Genomic DNA, 18,470 nt, shown 5'->3' with positions numbered 1-18,470 from the left:
CTTTCAGCTCCCACACCCAAAGTAAGGGTATTGAAGATTTGTGTGACCAATCTGGTTATCCAGAGGACACTCCTAGGTCTGATAATGGAAGTCGGGCTCCCGATCCGTATACATGGTTCCCTCGGGCTTCACGTAACCCTCTGCAAGTTTCTTGTTCTTTTCTATGTCCCTCTTCCTGTAGATGCTTCGAATCACCCACCATCCACACCAAGCAAAAGCCAAGCAGCCCAAACTCCATGCGTGTCCCAGTGTATATTTCGGCGCCGCATTAGTCTGGTAAATTTGGCCTGACACCACGCCTCCTATGTTCGTTAGAGTGAGAAGAATTCCGAGGGATGCCGCGCGCTTTCCATCTGGCGCGCAGTTTGCTGATAGCCAGGTGATGTTTCCGCCTGTGCAAAGGAAGCATGCGGTAGAGACGAGGTGTGTTGCGAAGTATTGTACAGCGGGGCTGACAGGTGATAGGAGGATAGCGTATCCAATCATTCCAAAGGGAGCCGCCAATATAAGTGGAAGGAAGCGGGTTTGGTAGCGGTCAGAAAGAAATGCGCCAATGGCGTAAACGATTGCGCCCCAGATGTTGACTGGGATGACAAGATATTGTGCCTATATAGTATTAGCATGCTGAAGAAGGCCAGTTTTCTTCATGGTTATTCGTACCTGCCGTGTCGAATAATGGAAGCCGTTCCTGATGATTATAGGTAAAAACGTTCCGAAACCATACAGGATGGTTACAACAGCAATTTGGATGCAGCCGTGCACCCAACTCTTGACGTCTTTTGCGGCTTCTTTGATATCTGCCTTGCCGTGGTGACCTGCTCCAGCCGAGTCTGAATAAGCTTGCGTGCGTATAGCACGTTGGCGCATCAATTCCTTCTCTTCCTCGTTCAGAAAGTACGCTGTTTCGAAATTCTTGGGCACGAGGAAGATACAGCAGAAAGCCCAGAGAATGGTGATGATGCCTTCGATGACATAGAGCCTTTATAAATGCGTCAGCTCTGATTGCAACCTGGGAGTCTAATGAGCTCACCATCTCCACCCAGCCCATCCGCTAACACCGTCCATGTATAATATCCCAAAGGCAATGAGCCCACCAAAGGCTCCACTCAAAGCACTTGCGATGAATAGGTATGCGATTCGGATGCCGAGCTCTTCCCTTGTGTACCCTGAAAGTAGCGACACGATTAGCACTTTTTCAACTAGGATACGAATACTACCTAGGACCCTCCTTAGAGTGTCTTATAAAAGCTTAATCACTTACAATTACATAAGAAGAGGGTCATGGAAGGAAACAAGCAGCCTTCGAAGAAGCCTAGAAATACACGGCACGTGACGAGGCCTCCAAAGCCTTTCACAAAACCCGTGCAGAGACATACCAGGCCCCAACAGAATGTGATGGTAGGAATAACGCGGTTGAATTGGAGACGCTTGACCAGGATCGATGTTGGAAACTACGCAATGAGTATGTTAGTCAGGTACGGTAGATAGATCAAGATACTTACTTCGGCGAGAATATAGAAGATGTAAAACACAGAGACGGCAGTCTATGATATTATTAGAAGCGTCCATCTCAAATTTGCTTCCGATAGCATACATTGAGTTCGCTCCCTTTTAGTTTGATATCCTTCGTCATGCCCTGTGTCGCTGCAAAGCCAATGTTACCTCGGTCTAGATAGCTGATCAACATCAATATCATCATGACTGGTGCAACATAGCGATCAAGCTTCCGTCGCAATGCATCTTCTTTCTTCTTTGCATCAATATTCAATCCGATATCGTCTTGTGAGAGGTATTCGCTATGGTGCAGTTGTTCCATCTTCTCTCCGGACTCTGTTGGTGGGAGTATTGCCGCCATTTTTGCCAGAAAATAAAGGAAGTATCACCAAACGTGACATTGAAGTAGATACAGGTCACTATCCATGATACCAAATCTCTCCAGCTCAAGCGCAAATCCTACAGCTGTCTTCTGAGTGTTGGAGAAATCAGGGGTCGCAAGGAGCATGGAAGATGTTCTCCACGTGGGGAAGGATGCCTGAAGCGGGGTCGCGCGGGGAAGGAACCGTGCACCAGTCTACCTGCAAAAGGCATGGGACGATGACAATGCACTATAGAGCAAGCCTCTCGAGGGCGGAGGGAGGTCATAATTTTATAATGCGCGAGCTTTGCAGACTTATGAAACTTACTATCACTCTACTGTAAGCACAAGTTAGCGTCAAATTTATCGCGATATTTTCAAATATTACATCACGCACTCAAGAGACACGGATAATCTAGGTGAAGCACTGTAGAGATGGCTACTTCAAACAAGACGATCGCCTTCATAGGTACTTTACTCACCATCCTATCAAACTGAAATATGAAGTTTGACAGTATTTAGGGCTTGGTGTGATGGGCTATCCCATGGCTCTAAATTTACGAAAAGGTCTCGATGAATCACACACCCTCCTAATCTGCGATGTTTCCTCCGATGCACTTGTACGGTTTCAAAAAGACGCTGAAGGCCATGGCAAAGTAAATGTCGTTGAGAATGGTTATGAGGCGATTCAAAAGGCGAATACTGTAATCACGATGTTACCGGATGCGAAGGTGGTGAACAAGGTTTACTTGGACAGCAAGACGGGCATACTTGCTGGCGCTGAACACAAATTTGCAGAGAGCAGCGGTGCAGAAAAGCAAGGAAATATCATCATGGAGTGCGGGACCATCGAGACTGCCACTATTCTTGAAGTCGCAAAAGCAGTCGAATCTTCCAACGTGAGCCAATTCGTCACCTTCGTCGACGCACCTGTCTCCGGTGGTCCCATGGGTGCCCAGGACGGCACACTAGCCTTTATGGCCGGATTATCGAACAAATCAATTTGGCCTACTGTCAAAGGCTATCTCTCATACATGGGCAACGCATCTTCAATCTTCCTCTGTGGCGACATCGGGTCCGGTACAGCCTTCAAGGTCATCAACAACTATCTCTCCGCCATCACCAGCCTCGCAGCATCCGAAGCGCTAAACATTGGGGCAAAAATGGGGTTAAACCTAGAACTATTGACGGACGTGATCAATGTGAGTGGAGGGCAGTGCTGGGTCACAAGTAAGAGCAATCCGGTACCGGGTATTCAGGCCAACGTGCCAAGCTCAAGGGATTATGAAGGCGGATTTCGGATTGAGCTTTGTGCTAAGGTATTGGGAATGGGAAGTCAGCTTGCGGAGATGGTGGGTGCAAAGACGGTGCTGGATAAGCCCACGTTGGAGGCGTTTGGTGAGGCGATGCAGGACGAGAGATATAAAGGGAAGGATGCTAGGGTTGTGTATAAATGGTTGAATGAGAGCGGGCGGGAGTAGTAGCATTCTGCGAAATTACAAATGATTTGTAGAAAGGTGATGTGAGATGAAAGATAAAGTCTAATGCAAGCCTAGAGGTACCGTTAAAAAAGGACCACGGTAGCAACGAGTAACAACCAGGGAGTAACATCAACACAGTTAGCTTATAATCTAGACACTGGTATAGTGCATGTGACGTGACAGCCAGTCTCTGTATTGTGCTTCTAACCGGAGAAAACCCCACTGTTGAGTTAGGCATCTTAACGCTCGTATTTGGGATTAGGAATAGCGGATGGATAGAGAACATCTGCTAATGGAAAAGATATCGAACATCCGTGATATCAGAATGACTGCTTCGCCAGTTCCTTATCAAGGACCTCTAACCCAACATCCATCGTGCTTATACTGAGCAGTGACGCTAACTCGAGAACTTCCATGATTTCTTCTGCTGTCCCTCCGTAATTGAGCACATTCCTCATGTGGAGCTTTAGCCCCGGCTGGTACATGTGAGTGGCAGCTGTATCGAACGCGCAGTATATGAGTTCCTTGACCTATGCTTTGCTTAGTGCTGTGTTCTCATACACGAAATAGACAAAAACAGGAGAATGAGTGAAAACTTCACGCACTTTTGGTTCTAGCACTCCTTTGCCCCCCTCATTCACCCATGGCACGGAGCTAAATTCCGTATATGCATCAAAGAACTCGGGACTCAGTCTGAGGAATTCTTCCCACATAGTATTCCAGTAACCCCGCTTCTTTTCAAAGTCTTCTTTCAACGCCAACTGTCCCTTGTTCATGCCTTCCAGACCCTTTGGGATACCCTTTCCTTGCTCTTCTAACACTTCGCACAAAATGGGAATGCCAGTAGTACCGGCATGGATACCCAGAGTTGAGGTTAGGCATAGGGTTTCAACAATCTCGGCTTTTGTTGCGCCATTGGCTAGCGCGGCGCGGGTGTGCCTGTGGATTGAAGGGACGTGTAGATACGTTGATGCTGCGCTCACTGTAAGAGACACAAGGCTTTGTACCTTGGGTGAGAGGTAGCCTTTCTTTTTCGGCACGCCAGTGAGTCGCAAGCTTGCAGTGAACATCTCAGGTGCATGTTTCAGCATGCGAGACCATGTTTCGTCGAAGGCGGCTGGGCCGAGTTCTGCATCGAAGCGTTGCTTGAGATTCTGCTGTTCAGGCGTTAACGACATTGGGTGGTGAACTTGAAATTGAGTATGCTGGTGGTTTTTGGTAAGGGCAACGTGAAACAGATCTTGGTTGCTGTGGCTAGCTCAATATCGCTTGATTGGTGTTAAATTGATTGCAGCATATGATTTGTCACCGGTAATTAGCGTGCATACGGTTGCCGTTGATAATCAAGTTCATGACACAAATGTTGGAGTAGTGGTTGGAGGATAAAAGCCCCACCTCTTCTCCAACTATTTCCGTGGGAAGGCGGGGTCGATAGACGTCGCATGCTTCAAAACGGTCCAATAGTTGTAACGCATTGGAGTAGGGTTTATTTTCAGGGTTGAACCAGTCGGTTGAGACGGACATGGTCGGAAGCGGGAACAGGCCAAGATCTCTGTGTTACAGAGTAAGGGGTACAAAAGTACGACAGATAATTCCAGTTCTTTGAGTACAAGGCTTTCAGCCACCTGACAGGATTTAACCTATGATAAAGAGTCATTATTTGAAGCGCCAAAGAACCTGGCCTTGTTCGCTGGGTTTGTTTCCCACTCAACATCGTGCGCAAAAATGATTTCAACCCCTTCTTTCTCCAACTGCCTGATTCTCTCAATCGTTTCCTCCGCTTGTTTCCGGTCCGCGTGTATGCAACATATATGACCTTGCGCATCATTCCATTCCCCGATCGCTTTTGCACCGGTCAACAGCCGTCTGTCGTGACACGCATCTCCCGCCATATATACCTGATGATCTCCAGTTGTTCGAGCAAGAAGGTTGATGTGGCCCGGGAGATGGCCGGGCGCATTTACAATAAGGAGGGATCCGTCGTCGAAGATGTCTAGAGTCTCGGGAAGGGTGCCATGTGCTTTCCATGGGCTGTTGAAGTTCGCGGCGTCGGGAATTGTTGCTAGATCGCGCTTCTTCATAGAATGTGTAGGATCCGATAATTCTATAGTTCGTCCTTCCGGTAGGAGGTCAGATTCAAAAAATGAATGACCTCCACGCAGAGCCGAAGATGTGCCACTTAGTAATGCACACGCCCCATGGCCAACAATAAACGTTGAAGTGGTAAAGTCGCGCGGCTCGCCAATATGATCCCAATGTACCTGACAAATGGTTAGTGACTACAGTATATAGCTGAAGAGAGCGTATACGTACGTGTGAATAAATGACATAGTCAATGTCCGCAGATGTTAGCCCACCCCTTGACAGACTCTTAATGACATCAGGGTCTGTAGTCATCGGCTGCCTCGTTTTTATATGTGTTTGTATGGGAAGTGCATATCTCGTCACATCCCTACGCAAGCCTAAATCGAAAACAATGCGTGTTAATTTGCCGTTATTCGAATTGCGATGTTGAATAAGGAATGCTAGCGACGGAACCATTCGGCGTGCATCTTGCGAGACGGGCTGAACAAACTGATACTCTGGAAGAGTGAAGTGTCCAGAAGATAGGGCGTGCACGGAAACAGTGCCTGTAGCACTGTTCTGTAGTAGACGTATAGGTTTAGACCTTGGGATGTCAACTCGAGGATCCATCCTGGCCTTCAAGACTTTGACCTGAGAAAGGTTGGAGGCATATGCTCTCCTCAAACCCACCAAGAACGAGGCCGACTAAAGACTTGATTGTCGTAAAACGTTCGACTAAGGTAAGTGGAGGCGAACTATTCCTTCAATAGTTGTCGTAGTTGGCGCAATGGGTAGACAACCACTTGCATCTACATGTCCAATATCCCATTGTTGGGGGCGGGTATCCACTTGATTGAAGATGCAGGGCAATGTTGGGGAAAGCTTTACCCCGCATTGCCCCACGCTGTTTATCCAATGTACAGTGGTGGTTCACTTGCGTACACAGTAATTCAGTCCAATCTTGAGACTCTCGAGGCGATAGCCCCGTCAACATAAGTTTTTTTTCCTTCTATCCTTGCACAGGTCGACTTCGATAATTCTAAGCTACTTTTGTATCTTGACATACCTCTGCGTTTTTCGCCATCTAGGTGTAGCGACATGGCTCAGTCACACGCATTCAAGACGCTGGGTTTCATTGGTCTCGGTGCCATGGGCAAGCCAATGGTAGAGCATCTTGCAACTAAGCTTCCATTAGAGTCTCGCATATGGGTGTACGATGTGGCCGAAGAAGCGGTGAATGACGTATGCGCCGAGTTTCCAAACAGAGTGCTGAGGGGGAAAAGCGCAAAGGATGTTGCGCAACAAGTGGTATGTGCAATTATTGCTTAGGCGAGGTGAGCGCTGACAAAGGTGTAGGATACCATAGTCACAATGGTGCCTGAAGGCGCCCACGTCCGCTCCGTATATCTCGACGCTGATAACGGCGTATGCAGTACCGATATCTCAAACAAACTGCTCATCGATTGCTCTACGATAGACACGGCGACAAGTCTTGCAGTGAAGAACCACATTGCGGAGAACTTTCCTTCGGCATCTTTCTATGATTCTCCGGTCAGTGGAGGCGTAGTGGGCGCCATCAAGGGCACAATCGCGTTCTTTCTGGGGTGCGCAGAATCGGACCCAAACTTGGAACGCCTCACATATCTAATGAGACTCATGGGCAAGCAAGTCATAACATGTGGTGGTCCTTCGCTTGGTCTTGCCGCGAAGCTGTCGAACAACTACCTGTCGGGAATCATTGCGATAGCTTGCTCCGAAGCTTTCGATATGGGTATGCGATCTGGTTTAGATCCTCGCACACTCGCGAAGGTGTACGCAGCAGGTACTGCACAGAACGCGATTTGTGACAAATTCTGTCCTGTTCCTCACGTGTATCCTGAAGCTCCATCGTCGGGGGGTTGGAAGCAGGGCTTCAAGGTGCAGTTGATGCGCAAGGACTTTGGCCTGGCAGTTGACATGGCGAAGCGTGTGGGTTCACGGAACGTACTAGGCGAGATCGGCCTCGAGACGTATGATGGTGCTGCAAATGATCCTCGTTGTCGAGATCTAGACTCTCGTGTAGTTTATCGCTACCTCGGCGGAGAAGAGGACTGGCAATCGAGGTTAAATGGTTCTTGATCTATTAATTCTAAACTCAATAAGACTTTTCGAATGCCAAGTAACTATTTTGCAAAGCTCCATGTTTTTTGGAGTTTTATCTTGCAAGGGTGTTTCACCACACGATTAGGAACATTTGGACCACTTTGCGGATGCTATAATTTCAATTCGAAATATATTTCGCAGATTACTCCGAGATTCAACTGAAGTCGGAGGATTTGATTATGCGGATAATGCAATCGTGTATGTGTTGGAGAAGTTGGAGAATTTGGGGTAGCCACCAGGGTCGGCAACCTAGTGAGGGGCAGTCTCGAGGCCTTCAAAGACGTTCGTGATGTAGAAACTTCTCTTGAGAATCTTCGTTCAAATTTCAGCCCAGCTTTAGTAGTCATTGACATTCAAACCGTACACCTCTCACCTTTCACTTCTCCCACCAGCATATCGCCCGACAAGCCCAACATGTCGACCGACCCGAAGTACGATGAACTCCACAAGCAGATGTTTGAAGAAGGATTGAAAATGAGACGGAGTGTGGTGGGGGACGAGTACGTCAACCGCGCATTGGAGAATGGCTCAACGGAGTTTTCACGAGCTGGCCAGGAGATCGTAACAGAGTGGTGCTGGGGTTATGCCTGGACGCGGCCAGGTCTCACAAAACAGCAGAGAAGTCTGCTCAACATTGGCATGCTTATGGCGCTCAATCGCGCCCCCGAGCTTGCTGTCCATATTCGAGGCGCCAGGAATAATGGACTATCTGAACTCGAGATCCGCGAGGCCATCATTCACGCAACAACATACTGCGGCGTTCCGGCGGGCGTAGATGCTATGAAAACAGCCGAGAAGGTTCTCAATGACATGGCTGAGAAGGGAGAGATGCCCCGGGAGCTGGCGAACAGGAGCGAGAGGGCATAAACCATGTCGCGAGAAGGTTGAGGGCGCGGCGGCGTCTCGGTTGCCGAGGGGCCGTGCTAGACGCGAGCTGGCAAGATATAATTTCGAATTCTTGGCGCTGAAGCCTCACAATACATTGATTTTCTATAACTCTTCAAATGTGATGTGTGAGCATGACACGAACGCATAATGTACATCAAGCATGATAGGCTGGTGGCTGATGACTGTGGCTTTTAGTACCACCTGCACAGAGTTCCCCGCTTTTCAGTTCGACGTGATATTTCATCCTATGTACTTACAGCCTATGGATCACCGACAGACCTATTCTAACCTGTACTCACCGATACTTACGCGTATGGTATCTTGAATATCCGAACTGTACCGAATTTGGTCTAGTAACTGTTCAAAACCTCGGAACACGCCTCGGGTAGTATGCAATCTAACCCCGCATGCCAACTCCACAATTCCTCCACTTCCCCACATTCTTGCCATCATTATCCCCGACTGCAACGACTTGCACCGACGGCCTCCAAATCTCTCTGCAGCTCCTCGAAGCTGTCTCGAACGGCCTTATTGGATTACTGGTGGTCTAGGCGTGTCCGTGTGTGAGACGCATCACTCTCCATGGAAACGGCCGCCAACAGTGAGCAAGTGTCACAGGCCCAGGCGGGGAAGAAGGAAAAGCGTTTCCAGTGTCCTCACTGTCAAAGACTATTCGCTAGACTTGAACATTTACAGCGGCATGAGCGCATCCGTAAGTACCACTACAAGCGATTGCGCAATGCTTCTGACAGGCATCAAGATAGTGGCGTGAAACCTTTCAGTTGCGCTGAATGTAACTATTCGTTTACTCGCAGGTACGAATCTTCTTCAGCAATTGGAAACCGTCGACTTATGAGTAAAGTGACTTGCTTGTCCGACATGAGCGATTGACCCACCGCAAGGACCACAACAACCAGCCAGGTCATCAACGACGTTCTACCGAAGACAATGACATTCAAGTCGATGCTCGGCCACAGAAGCGCATGCGCTTTAGCAACGATGCCGGACGCCCTGCGCCAGTAATATCCACCTTGATATCCTCACCTACTGTCCTAGAGATGCACGCTTCACAACATCACCCTGCGGTATCGCTTGACTCCATGACGTTTGACCACAGTAACGAGTACTCCTTGACCGCACTCTCCATGGCTGCAGAGTACCAAGCACTGCAAGGTAACATGCAGAATGGAAGTTCGAGAACGGAGGACTTGCGAACCGCACTTCCTCTGCATTCCGACACAGGCTCAAGACCAGTCGGGGAGCCCCATTCCATAGTACATAATGGCTCGCCACTGCACGCGTATAGCTCTACTATGGAGGAGTCACTGGACAGCCTTACGTCATTCCTCGATAACGAACCATTGAACTCCTATCACTTCACCTCCTTGATCAACACTGAGCAGCCTATGCCTTTCTTTTCGCCAGACTCATTAGGATATGGCCAAGAGTTACTGCCTGGGGCTGAGACAGTGGCAGCGCCTACACCAAGTTGGAGACCGACCCATGCGGAGGAATCACATTCGTTCTCGCGGTTTGGATCTCGATTTCCCTCATTGCAGCCAGATGATATTGCACAAGAACATGGACTACGAGGACGATCGATAGCTGATATTTCTCATGATGATCGACAGAAGATTTCAGAAATGCTCAATGAGTTTGCTTCTGTCATCCCAAACGACTTTAAGCTACCTACGCGACTGGCACTGTGTAGGTACATTGCTGGATATATCAATGGCTTTCACGAACATATGCCTTTTCTTCACATACCTAGCATGTCCGTTCAAACTTGCTCCATTGAACTCATCCTAGCATTGGCAGCCGTAGGCGCTCAGTATACTTTCGAAGGAGAAAGAGGTGTTGAGCTCTTTCATGTAAGCAGAGCAATTGCTACATCTCGCATTCGAAGGAGGGACGCACGTCTTGTCCACCTTCAGCGTCACTCGGATCAAGATTGCGCATCGTCTCAAGATTTTGGCCGTTTATCAGGAATGCCTAGCCCGCAGCGCAGTTGCTCCATTTCTGGGCCTCTTGGTCTTCCATCTGAAATAGATTGCTCTGGTATAGGAGAAGATCTCATGCAGACAGCGCAGGCTTTGCTGCTCCTTATGGCCTTGTGCACATGGGCCAAGCACAAAGAGATTCTTCGAGAAGCACTTGCCATTCAGAGTATTATCGCAACTTTGATCAGGGATGACGGGTTGCAAGATGATCTGCTTCGCGAAGATATTCCTTGGTTGGATTGGATTCGACGAGAAAGCATCAAACGAACCAAACTCATCGTCTATGGCTTCTCCAATCTACACTGTATAGTGTACAACATACCACCGTTTATACTTACGTCAGAAGTCAAGTTACCACTACCTTGTAGTGCAGCAGAGTTCAAGGCACCTACTGAAACCTTGTGGCAAGAAGCAAGAAAGAAGAGCGTTCCTGAGGTCCTGTTCCAAGACGCGTTGAAGCGGCTGTTCTCAAAGAATGGGCGAGATGTCACGGAAGGCAACTCATCCTCTGGTAATTACGCGTTGATCCACGCGTTGATACAGCAAATCTTCTTCCTTCGTCAAGTCGCTCGCTGTCGCTTCGACGGTCCTAGCGACCTGAGCTTCGAGGATGTATCCGCACTAGAGCTAGCGTTACGGAACTGGCAAACGGGTTGGCGTCAAAATCCCGAGTCTTCGTTGGACCCCGTAAGCCCAGATGGCCCAGTGGCTTTCAACTCCACTGCGCTGCTTCGTTTAGCTTATATTCGACTGTACGTTGATACAGCGGGCCGAGCCTTGGAGACGCGGGATCCCATGCTTATAGCGAACGCATTCCGGGCAGGTCCGACCATCAAGCGGTCCCCAAAGATCACTAGAGCTGTGCTACATTCGGCTCATGCGCTCTCTATACCCATTAAGATAGGATACCGCCTAGTCGCAAAGACGCAGTCCTTCATCTGGTCGATACAGCATTCCCTTTGTACCCTCGAGTGCGCGTACCTTATGAGTAAATGGCTGGAAGTGCTTTCCGTACCCAACCCAGTTCCACCGGCCACAGAAGACGAAAGTAGGATCATCGCAATCGTAAAGAGCATGTTGGATGAGACAGAGTTTGCAGTCCCACCAGAGGTTCCAGCCGGGTCGCCAAGCTATACCAAACACCTGAGTGCAGGTGTACTTCGAGTTTGGGCGATGATCTTCAAAGGATCGCAAACCTGGGCGATCGTGGACGTCATCGGAACTGCGCTCAATCTGTATGCTGACATGTTGGAGTCTGACTGAAGTCCTATTCTTTTCTTCAGGTGCTGCTCCCAATTCACATTATCATTACCTATGAACAAGGCATGGAGCTTACAACGGGCTTCACATTTTGAAAATTGCGCTTGCTGTTCCCAAGCTAATACAACAGGCGGAGTACGTTTGATCGGACTGCTCATAATCCAACCTTCTTCTACTCCTTTCGTGTCATATCCACGACCAACTTTCCCCCGCTGCCTTTATTGTATTCCTCCACGAGCTCATTCAGCCTTGCAAGTGGATAGCTTTTTGAGATGGCACGAACATTGTGTCTGGCAGAAAAGTCCAACATCTCGCGTAAGGTTTTGTTGCTTCCTACCAGACTGCCGAGAATCTTGATATCTCGAAATACCACATCCCGAGCCGAGAACTGGAAGCCTTTCTCCGGAAAAGACACCACAACGCAGGTTCCGTGTGTCTTGAGCATTGACATGCCGTAATCAAAGGCTATCTGGCTCTCCGGAAGGATGACGACCGCGTCGAGCCCCATCTCCCCTACATGTGTTTTGCCATCCTGACCACCGAGATTCTGGACTAATACAGACGCTTGTTCGGCTCTTGCATCCACAATATGAGGCTGTGGATTCAGGCGCTGGGCAACATCTTTGGCCAGCGCCAGAGGAAAATCTGCTGCTTCGATGCCTAGCACTTTGTATCCCATATGTACGCCATACTGCAAGCCGAGATGCCCCAGCCCCCCTCCAGCTCCGAGTATACCCACTCTGTCGCCCACCTGTAACCCGCACCTTTTCAATGCCGCGTATATGGTAACTCCAGCGCACATCAGCGGCGCTGTCTCAGCCGCTGTCAGAGAGTCTGGTATCGGAGCTACCTGTCGTGCATCAACGATAGCGTACTCCGCAAATCCACCATGTCTGCTCAACCCATTATTTTCGGCATCGACACAATGCACAGAATAACCCTCATCATCCTCTGCGATCAGGTCTTTTGGTCGATTTTTCTTGCATTCAAAGCAATTTCCGCAAGCGTGGAACGCTCGGCCTGGAACGCCCACTCTTGCGCCGACCTTTAGCTCGCTTGCTTTCTCACTGGGTGATTTGAAATGCGAAATCACTGTGCCGGCAAATTCGTGGCATCCAATGTGAGGGAAACTCTTTGGCAGACCTGGCATCTGTCCTTCGGCAAGGACAAAATCCGTGTGACAGTATGACGCTGCGTCTACTCTAATGAGGATATCGTGTGGTGTTGAAGGGCTGGGAAGAGGGACGGTACGCAGTTTGTAGGGCGTTTTGTAGCTCTCAAGGAACTGCGCTTGCATCGAGGTTGGTAGATTGGATGCCATCATTAATATCAAGAATTCAATAAAGAAAAATCTCGGATAGGAAAATTGCAGATACGTTAACAATGTTAAACTGGAGCAGTCGGCCTGTCGCTCGTTGCGTTCGAGCATACGCTATTCCCCAAGCTCCACAATAATCCCCGCAGCGGGGTATACAGGTACTAGGGTGGGGCTACACAAAAACACCAAAAGTTCGCCGAGGCTCTAGTAATGGTTATTCTACCTCATATGTATGGCATGAGATGAATATTGCCTGCCTTCTCTTCAACGCAATTTAGAACCTAATCACACCAACACCGACTTTATCGCCTACCAGCAGCAACCCGTATTCGACCATGGCTACAGATGCAGAAATTATTACACTCCCAGCGCCAGCACACCCTCAAAACTATGTGACTATATCTGCTCTCGATGCCGGCTATCTTACACTTCCGGAGAAGCTGTTTGTCACTGATGCCGACCCTGAGAAACGAGCAACAGTCCCATCCCTCTCTTTTCTCATACAACATACATCGAATCAAAACTCCTCCAACACCGATAAATTAGTCTTCGACCTCGGCCTCAAACGCGACTTCTCTGGCTACAGAGAAGCACAAGCCCATCATATTTCACAGCGTCAGCCAACCGTTGTGAGTCCAGACGCCGCCGATAGTGTCCGAAAAGGGGGTTTGGATCCCAAGGACGTGGATACGATAATACTAAGCCACGTACATTGGGATCACGTCGGTACACCGAGCGACTTCTCAAATGCGGAGTTTGTAGTGGGAAGTGGGACGATGCATTTACTAGCTAATGGCGGTGGGCCATTGTACCCTGCCGAGCTCTTCAACCCCGACGAGCTACCTCTTGAGCGGACGCGTGAACTCGTACCTGTTCGTGAAGAAGACAAGGAGAAAGCTTTCACACGGCAAACTAGTCACACTTGGTCGTCCTTGGCGGGTTTCCCCGCTGCAGTGGATTTCTACGGTGACGGCTCGGTATATATCATCGACGCGCCGGGTCATCTTGTTGGGCATGTCAATCTCCTTGCTCGGATAGACCCGAATAAATGGGTGTACCTTGGGGGCGATTGTTGTCATGATCCACGGATCTTAAGTGGAGAGAAGGGAATCGCAATGTATGATGATGGCAAAGGTGGGCTGAGGAGTGTGCACGCCGATACAGACCAAGCGGCTGGAACAGTGAAGAGGATCGCGCGCTTACTCAAGGAGGGGAATGTTAGGGAAGAAGGTGGTGCAGAGGTGGAGGTGGAGGTTGTCGTTGCACATGACAGGGGTTGGGCGGATAACAACAAGAGTAGATTTTGGCCTGGACATCTCTGAATAAGGGCTTCCCTCATACCCATTACACATTCATACTAGCAAGAAGATGCCTCACGAGACACGTGTTCGAGTATTAAAGTTTTTGGTTGTCTACTACTATTGATGTGAGTAACACTTTAATAGACCGCAACTTTATCTCATCCCTTGACGCTTATATCGACATGATGATACTCTGATATATCATGACAATCATGCTATCACGCATTACTATGAGCAGTGCCTGAAAGCTGACAAGTGCGTCTCTCGCATAGACACCAATAAAAACATGAAGCTTGAAGTACTTGCTCGTGTATACGAGTAGCATTAGCTGAACGTCTAGCGCTGGTATGGAAAATTTACTACTTACGTTATGATGCATGAGCTGAATAGATCCCTATCGTATGGAAGGCAGTCCCACGCGAGCGAGCCGTGAGTCTAGCCCATATGCGTAGAGCTACCTTAACAATCCCACGGCACAAATTTGTTCCAAACAAAACCCCCAAAGACGGTTCGATACTAAGAACTTAATCTTGTAGCTGAAATGCTCAGAAACCAACTATGAGCGACATCGGGGTTTTGCATGTTTCCGACACCTGCGCCTCCGAAGCCGCAGTGCGACACTACCGGTACTGTTTCTCAGCCTCCGATGTGTCTTTTCTTACTGGATGCCGACTGCACCATCACAAGCACGGGTTTCCTGAATCGCTTTTGATTACATGCACGACTGGGCGGTGAGAGAAAGCTACCCGTGAACTTGAGGGTGTTGAATCTCTCCGACCGGAAAGCGAGTTGTCTAGCATTGCTCTTTTCTCAGCTTTGAATTGTGTCGCTTAGGTATGCACGCAAGTTACCTGAATGTCGAGCAATGATATACATATCGACTGCATATATTTCCAACAATGTGATTTTAGAACGAGCGACTTGGGTCAATTGCTAGATAATCTGCTGCCAGAAAGATCAAGTTGCAAAACGAAGGTACCCCCATCTTCCAGTCCTCCATCAACCGCCAATCCACCCGTTTCAGACTCAGTGAAAAACAACTTCCAAATTGTCAAAAAGAACAGCCGCGGCTACAAATCCCGCAGAACCCGGCAAGACACTAGATATAAGCTCCAGCCTCACATACTCCACACCCTTCAACGCATTTTCAAAGTTCACCGTATCGAAGTTGCTATAGCCTTGCTTTGCTGTATACGTATAATCAACCGCCGGTTTCTCGGCGCCACTCTTCTGTACCCCCACAAACCTCAAGGTGCAATTGAGTGTCACAGTAACGGTTGGAACTGCTGTTGCGGCGATACACGCGGTGCGCAGTTTCAAGAGATCGAAAGTGCTATAGGGCGATTTAGGGTATTTGACAGTGAAGTAAGGTGTATCGATGAGAGGGTTCAATCGTGTGATACCGCTAAGGACCTGTGGGCGGAAACTTGTGCTGATGATGTTGGACGGAGAAGGAGCGACTGGACCAACACCGTTGGGAGCGGCGACTGCGTAGGCCGGGAAGTCGAGACCTTCGGTCTGGCCGACAAGCGTGACGCCTCCGAGGGGGGCGGGGGTCAACTTGTCAAACTGTCGCATTGTTAATTGACAGAGATCAGACTAAGTAAGATGTACATGCATTGATTGTGACTGTGCTCGTTCGGGGAAGTAAACTCGCACCGAAAATAGAGCATGGAAGAAGAAGAGCGACGAAGGCAGCGTTGAAATGCATCTTCGGTATTGGAAGCTGCGAAAGATGGTGAGATTGAGGGTGATGGATCTCAACAAGAGTTCTTCGATGGTATTTATAATATACGGACAGAAGATGTGAACCACCGCCGGCAAGCCACTTCCCGCGCCTTTTATTGACTTTGTGCTCCTGTCCTGCTTTTCAAGCACTTTGTTGCCGTGTAGTCGACGTCTCATATCACTCACAGAGAGGCAGCTAGATAACTAAGATGCCAGCGTCTGAAAAGGGAGTTGAAAGAGGTGTGGGAGCACCGCAAATCAATGCTCCGGCCATGTCGTTCTCGAGAAACTGATTCACCTTACTGAACTATCTGGAGTAGCTCGGCCCAGTGATGAAATTCGGAGCTGTTTTCAAAGCCGGCACCAGAGAGGCATTAGATAGGCTGGCATGAAGGTCCTTAGTGTGACCAGGAACAACGATAACGGCCAACGTGGTACACTGAGGTCCATCAAGGCGCGCTGTATGTTTTGCAGATGTGTCATCGATTTGATGCTGGAGGTCTTCAAGGGTACGTGAGGGTTGCTGGCGTCAAGACAAGTCCCAACTTCTCACCTTGCCGATGTCCATGCAATATGCAAGGCGATGCGGTTTCGGTAGTCCTCTCCTCTAACACGAGTGGCGTTCAAATAATGTCGTCAAGCCATCGTTGATTGGGTTCTGCTCATGCATAGTTGTACCACCTGAATTGAGTTGGAGGCGGCGCCTGCTGCACCATCTCGGCGTCCGGTTGCAGAGTCGGCGACAACTTTGGATTATTCATTGGTATTACCGAGGCGCGTGACCTACGATTGGAGAGCCTTTACTTCAGAGGACTTTTGGATCTCTCTACAGGGCTGCCTGACCTTCCAGTACCCACTCCAGAAGCGAGCAGCTCTAGTCTTGATGCTTGTACACGGTGTTTCTTCATGACCTCGACCCACTCCTCCTCTATCTCGTGCTCTTCCGTCTCATCGACTTCTTGCTCCAACTCGGCCCTCAAGTCATCCTCTAATATCGCAATCATCATGCTGAAGTCACCGCCTAATCTTCCCAGCGAACCAGCGCAGTACAGCACCTGTGTGAGAAGCGAGTCTCTTGCCGAGCGATCTTGGACGTTGGGTAAATATGCGCGAAGAGCTTCGAAGAGCATCTCGACGAGTTGTAGTGGGAAGGTTGCGAGAGCTGAAGGTATTGGTTGTAGGGGGTTTGGGTCTGCGACCGATTTGACGGCAGGTGCGCTTTCCTCTGACCCTGGGGCCGGCAATGCCGAAGGGAAGATGCTCTTGTACATGGATATGATGGCGAAGCTCTGCTCTCGAAACACCTCTAGGTACTTTTTCAGGTACTTTTCTGTTTGTTGGCCCACTGCCCAGCCTACATCGCCCTTGGCTGTCTTGCTCAAACGCTTCTCTGTCTCGTGATCTGCAAGCTCGCGGAGGGGATCCAATGCTGCTAGCATCATCTCCAAAGAAGCTAGCCTACATACAAGAAACAAGGCGCCCAATGTGCCCTCTCCGCTGCCAATGTTGGCCTGTTTGGTGGACCAAGATTCGTCTAGTTCGGGAGCGACGCGCCGAAGCCAGCCGATGGTGCGCATGGCGCCTGCCAGCTTTATGCCTTGCGATTGGAGAGAGCTGATGAGGTTGGTCGTCATGGTCTTCATCTCCTGTTCGGCTTGGGCGGTGAGCGAGGATACGAGGCGAGAGTTCGGGTAGAGTGTATGCAGGCGCTTGATGTGGGCATGGAGATCTAGAGCGGAAGCATAGTTTGCATTTGCAGACGCAGCGGATGTGGTAGCTTGTGCGGCCGCTGTCGATGAGGATATGGCAGACGAGAGGAGCGTAGGTAGGTCTAGTACATCGGAGACGCGGTCGACGTTCCGCGACAGCAGCATGGCTTTCCTCCGGCGGTCCAGTATAGCGTTCTCCGTGCCTCTGCTATACTTGTCCGCGAAGCTCTGTGCCGCCGTCTCCAGCTTTGGTAGCTCGGCTTGTACTGTTGCGGCATGCTGGCCTATCTGTGGGAGTGTCTGAGCGAGGTGCGATAGGTGGTCCGTCGAAGATATTATGGGTTTATGTGAGCGTTTGGAGAGGGCCTGGAGTGATCGTAGGATGGAATGCGAACTTTGGGATAGCGACTGTAGCTCAGAGGAAGTCAGAGCAGCCAGAGGTAGGGTGGTGAGGCGGGCAAGATAGGCGTTGGTGACAGCATCACTCGCGGAGGGGCGTATTCGTGCATCGATGTCTTGGGCATCGAAATAGGGAATCAGCAGTTCGTAGAGCGGGTCTGCCATTGTCGAACAGCGTAGCGGTGCTTGGGGTCCAAACGTCCAAACCCAGCACGCCCAGTAATCTCGTTGTGTTTGCGGACATCAGCCGGAGGTGGTGGACGCGGCGCGAATGACGCTCTGTCGCTTGGCGGCGCTTTACTCCATGTGACGACGACCCACCAGC

The 18,470-nt window shown here is 49.6% G+C and overlaps 11 protein-coding genes across 11 annotated transcripts; 6 read left to right on the top strand and 5 right to left on the bottom strand.

The window, feature by feature from the left end:
• Nucleotides 1-71: 71 nt before the first annotated feature.
• K460DRAFT_304494 (high-affinity nicotinic acid transporter-like protein) lies at nt 72-1,936 on the bottom strand (the record flags this gene model as incomplete). Its single annotated transcript, XM_040929978.1, has 6 exons — nt 1,595-1,936; nt 1,503-1,544; nt 1,262-1,451; nt 1,031-1,166; nt 768-979; nt 72-584 (listed from the first exon to the last, which is right to left on the bottom strand). The coding sequence occupies exons 1-6, from the start codon at nt 1,853-1,855 to the stop codon at nt 73-75; spliced, it is 1,353 nt and encodes a 450-aa protein (XP_040791460.1). The 5' UTR covers nt 1,856-1,936.
• A 196-nt stretch (nt 1,937-2,132) lies between these two features.
• K460DRAFT_393864 (3-hydroxyisobutyrate dehydrogenase-like protein) lies at nt 2,133-3,375 on the top strand. Its single transcript, XM_040935955.1, has 2 exons — nt 2,133-2,324; nt 2,378-3,375. Exons 1-2 carry the CDS (start codon nt 2,291-2,293, stop codon nt 3,334-3,336), a joined length of 993 nt encoding a protein of 330 aa, XP_040791459.1. The 5' UTR covers nt 2,133-2,290; the 3' UTR covers nt 3,337-3,375.
• A 281-nt stretch (nt 3,376-3,656) lies between these two features.
• On the bottom strand, nt 3,657-4,514 carry K460DRAFT_280939 (uncharacterized protein; the record flags this gene model as incomplete). The annotated part of the gene is made up of 3 exons (XM_040928447.1): nt 3,657-3,866; nt 3,942-4,275; nt 4,330-4,514. 3 exons carry the CDS (start codon nt 4,512-4,514, stop codon nt 3,657-3,659), a joined length of 729 nt encoding a protein of 242 aa, XP_040791458.1.
• Nucleotides 4,515-4,976: 462 nt separating this feature from the next.
• On the bottom strand, nt 4,977-6,030 carry K460DRAFT_330316 (Metallo-hydrolase/oxidoreductase; the record flags this gene model as incomplete). Its single annotated transcript, XM_040930771.1, has 2 exons — nt 4,977-5,597; nt 5,650-6,030. The coding sequence occupies 2 exons, from the start codon at nt 6,028-6,030 to the stop codon at nt 4,977-4,979; spliced, it is 1,002 nt and encodes a 333-aa protein (XP_040791457.1).
• Nucleotides 6,031-6,498: 468 nt separating this feature from the next.
• Nucleotides 6,499-7,518, top strand: K460DRAFT_304486 (uncharacterized protein; the record flags this gene model as incomplete). Its single annotated transcript, XM_040929977.1, has 2 exons — nt 6,499-6,708; nt 6,757-7,518. 2 exons carry the CDS (start codon nt 6,499-6,501, stop codon nt 7,516-7,518), a joined length of 972 nt encoding a protein of 323 aa, XP_040791456.1.
• A 362-nt stretch (nt 7,519-7,880) lies between these two features.
• K460DRAFT_304484 (CMD-domain-containing protein) lies at nt 7,881-8,409 on the top strand (the record flags this gene model as incomplete). The annotated part of the gene is made up of 1 exon (XM_040929976.1): nt 7,881-8,409. Exon 1 carries the CDS (start codon nt 7,957-7,959, stop codon nt 8,407-8,409), a length of 453 nt encoding a protein of 150 aa, XP_040791455.1. The 5' UTR covers nt 7,881-7,956.
• A 603-nt stretch (nt 8,410-9,012) lies between these two features.
• Nucleotides 9,013-11,693, top strand: K460DRAFT_280481 (uncharacterized protein; the record flags this gene model as incomplete). The annotated part of the gene is made up of 2 exons (XM_040928405.1): nt 9,013-9,146; nt 9,293-11,693. The coding sequence occupies 2 exons, from the start codon at nt 9,013-9,015 to the stop codon at nt 11,691-11,693; spliced, it is 2,535 nt and encodes an 844-aa protein (XP_040791454.1).
• Nucleotides 11,694-11,758: 65 nt separating this feature from the next.
• On the bottom strand, nt 11,759-13,060 carry K460DRAFT_364837 (GroES-like protein). Its single transcript, XM_040933070.1, has one exon. It carries the CDS (start codon nt 13,009-13,011, stop codon nt 11,863-11,865), a length of 1,149 nt encoding a protein of 382 aa, XP_040791453.1. The 5' UTR covers nt 13,012-13,060; the 3' UTR covers nt 11,759-11,862.
• Nucleotides 13,061-13,244: 184 nt separating this feature from the next.
• Nucleotides 13,245-14,385, top strand: K460DRAFT_364836 (Metallo-hydrolase/oxidoreductase). The gene has a single exon (XM_040933069.1). It carries the CDS (start codon nt 13,344-13,346, stop codon nt 14,328-14,330), a length of 987 nt encoding a protein of 328 aa, XP_040791452.1. The 5' UTR covers nt 13,245-13,343; the 3' UTR covers nt 14,331-14,385.
• Nucleotides 14,386-14,997: 612 nt separating this feature from the next.
• K460DRAFT_82249 (uncharacterized protein) lies at nt 14,998-15,900 on the top strand. The gene has a single exon (XM_040938719.1). It carries the CDS (start codon nt 15,165-15,167, stop codon nt 15,891-15,893), a length of 729 nt encoding a protein of 242 aa, XP_040791451.1. The 5' UTR covers nt 14,998-15,164; the 3' UTR covers nt 15,894-15,900.
• Nucleotides 15,901-16,837: 937 nt separating this feature from the next.
• Nucleotides 16,838-18,310, bottom strand: K460DRAFT_280066 (Dor1-domain-containing protein; the record flags this gene model as incomplete). The annotated part of the gene is made up of 1 exon (XM_040928377.1): nt 16,838-18,310. One exon carries the CDS (start codon nt 18,308-18,310, stop codon nt 16,838-16,840), a length of 1,473 nt encoding a protein of 490 aa, XP_040791450.1.
• Nucleotides 18,311-18,470: the final 160 nt, after the last annotated feature.

This window comes from Cucurbitaria berberidis (assembly GCF_010015615.1).
Source record: "Cucurbitaria berberidis CBS 394.84 unplaced genomic scaffold K460scaffold_2, whole genome shotgun sequence".
NCBI classification, from domain to species: Eukaryota; Fungi; Ascomycota; class Dothideomycetes; order Pleosporales; family Cucurbitariaceae; genus Cucurbitaria; species Cucurbitaria berberidis.
The sequence above is the reverse complement of the archived record's forward strand: the minus strand, read 5'-3'. Positions and strand labels throughout refer to the sequence as shown.

Excerpts from the sequence above, each read along its gene's own strand:
- K460DRAFT_393864 (XM_040935955.1), top strand. The coding sequence starts at position 2,291 with ATGGCTACTTCAAACAAGACGATCGCCTTCATAG. Across the intron at positions 2,325-2,377 it reads CAAGACGATCGCCTTCATAG|GGCTTGGTGTGATGGGCTAT; the intron begins GTACTTTACTCA and ends GACAGTATTTAG.
- K460DRAFT_364837 (XM_040933070.1), bottom strand. The coding sequence starts at position 13,011 with ATGGCATCCAATCTACCAACCTCGATGCAAGCGCAGTTCCTTGAGAGC.
- K460DRAFT_364836 (XM_040933069.1), top strand. The coding sequence starts at position 13,344 with ATGGCTACAGATGCAGAAATTATTACACTCCCAGCGCCAGCACACCCT.
- K460DRAFT_82249 (XM_040938719.1), top strand. The coding sequence starts at position 15,165 with ATGTCGAGCAATGATATACATATCGACTGCATATATTTCCAACAATGT.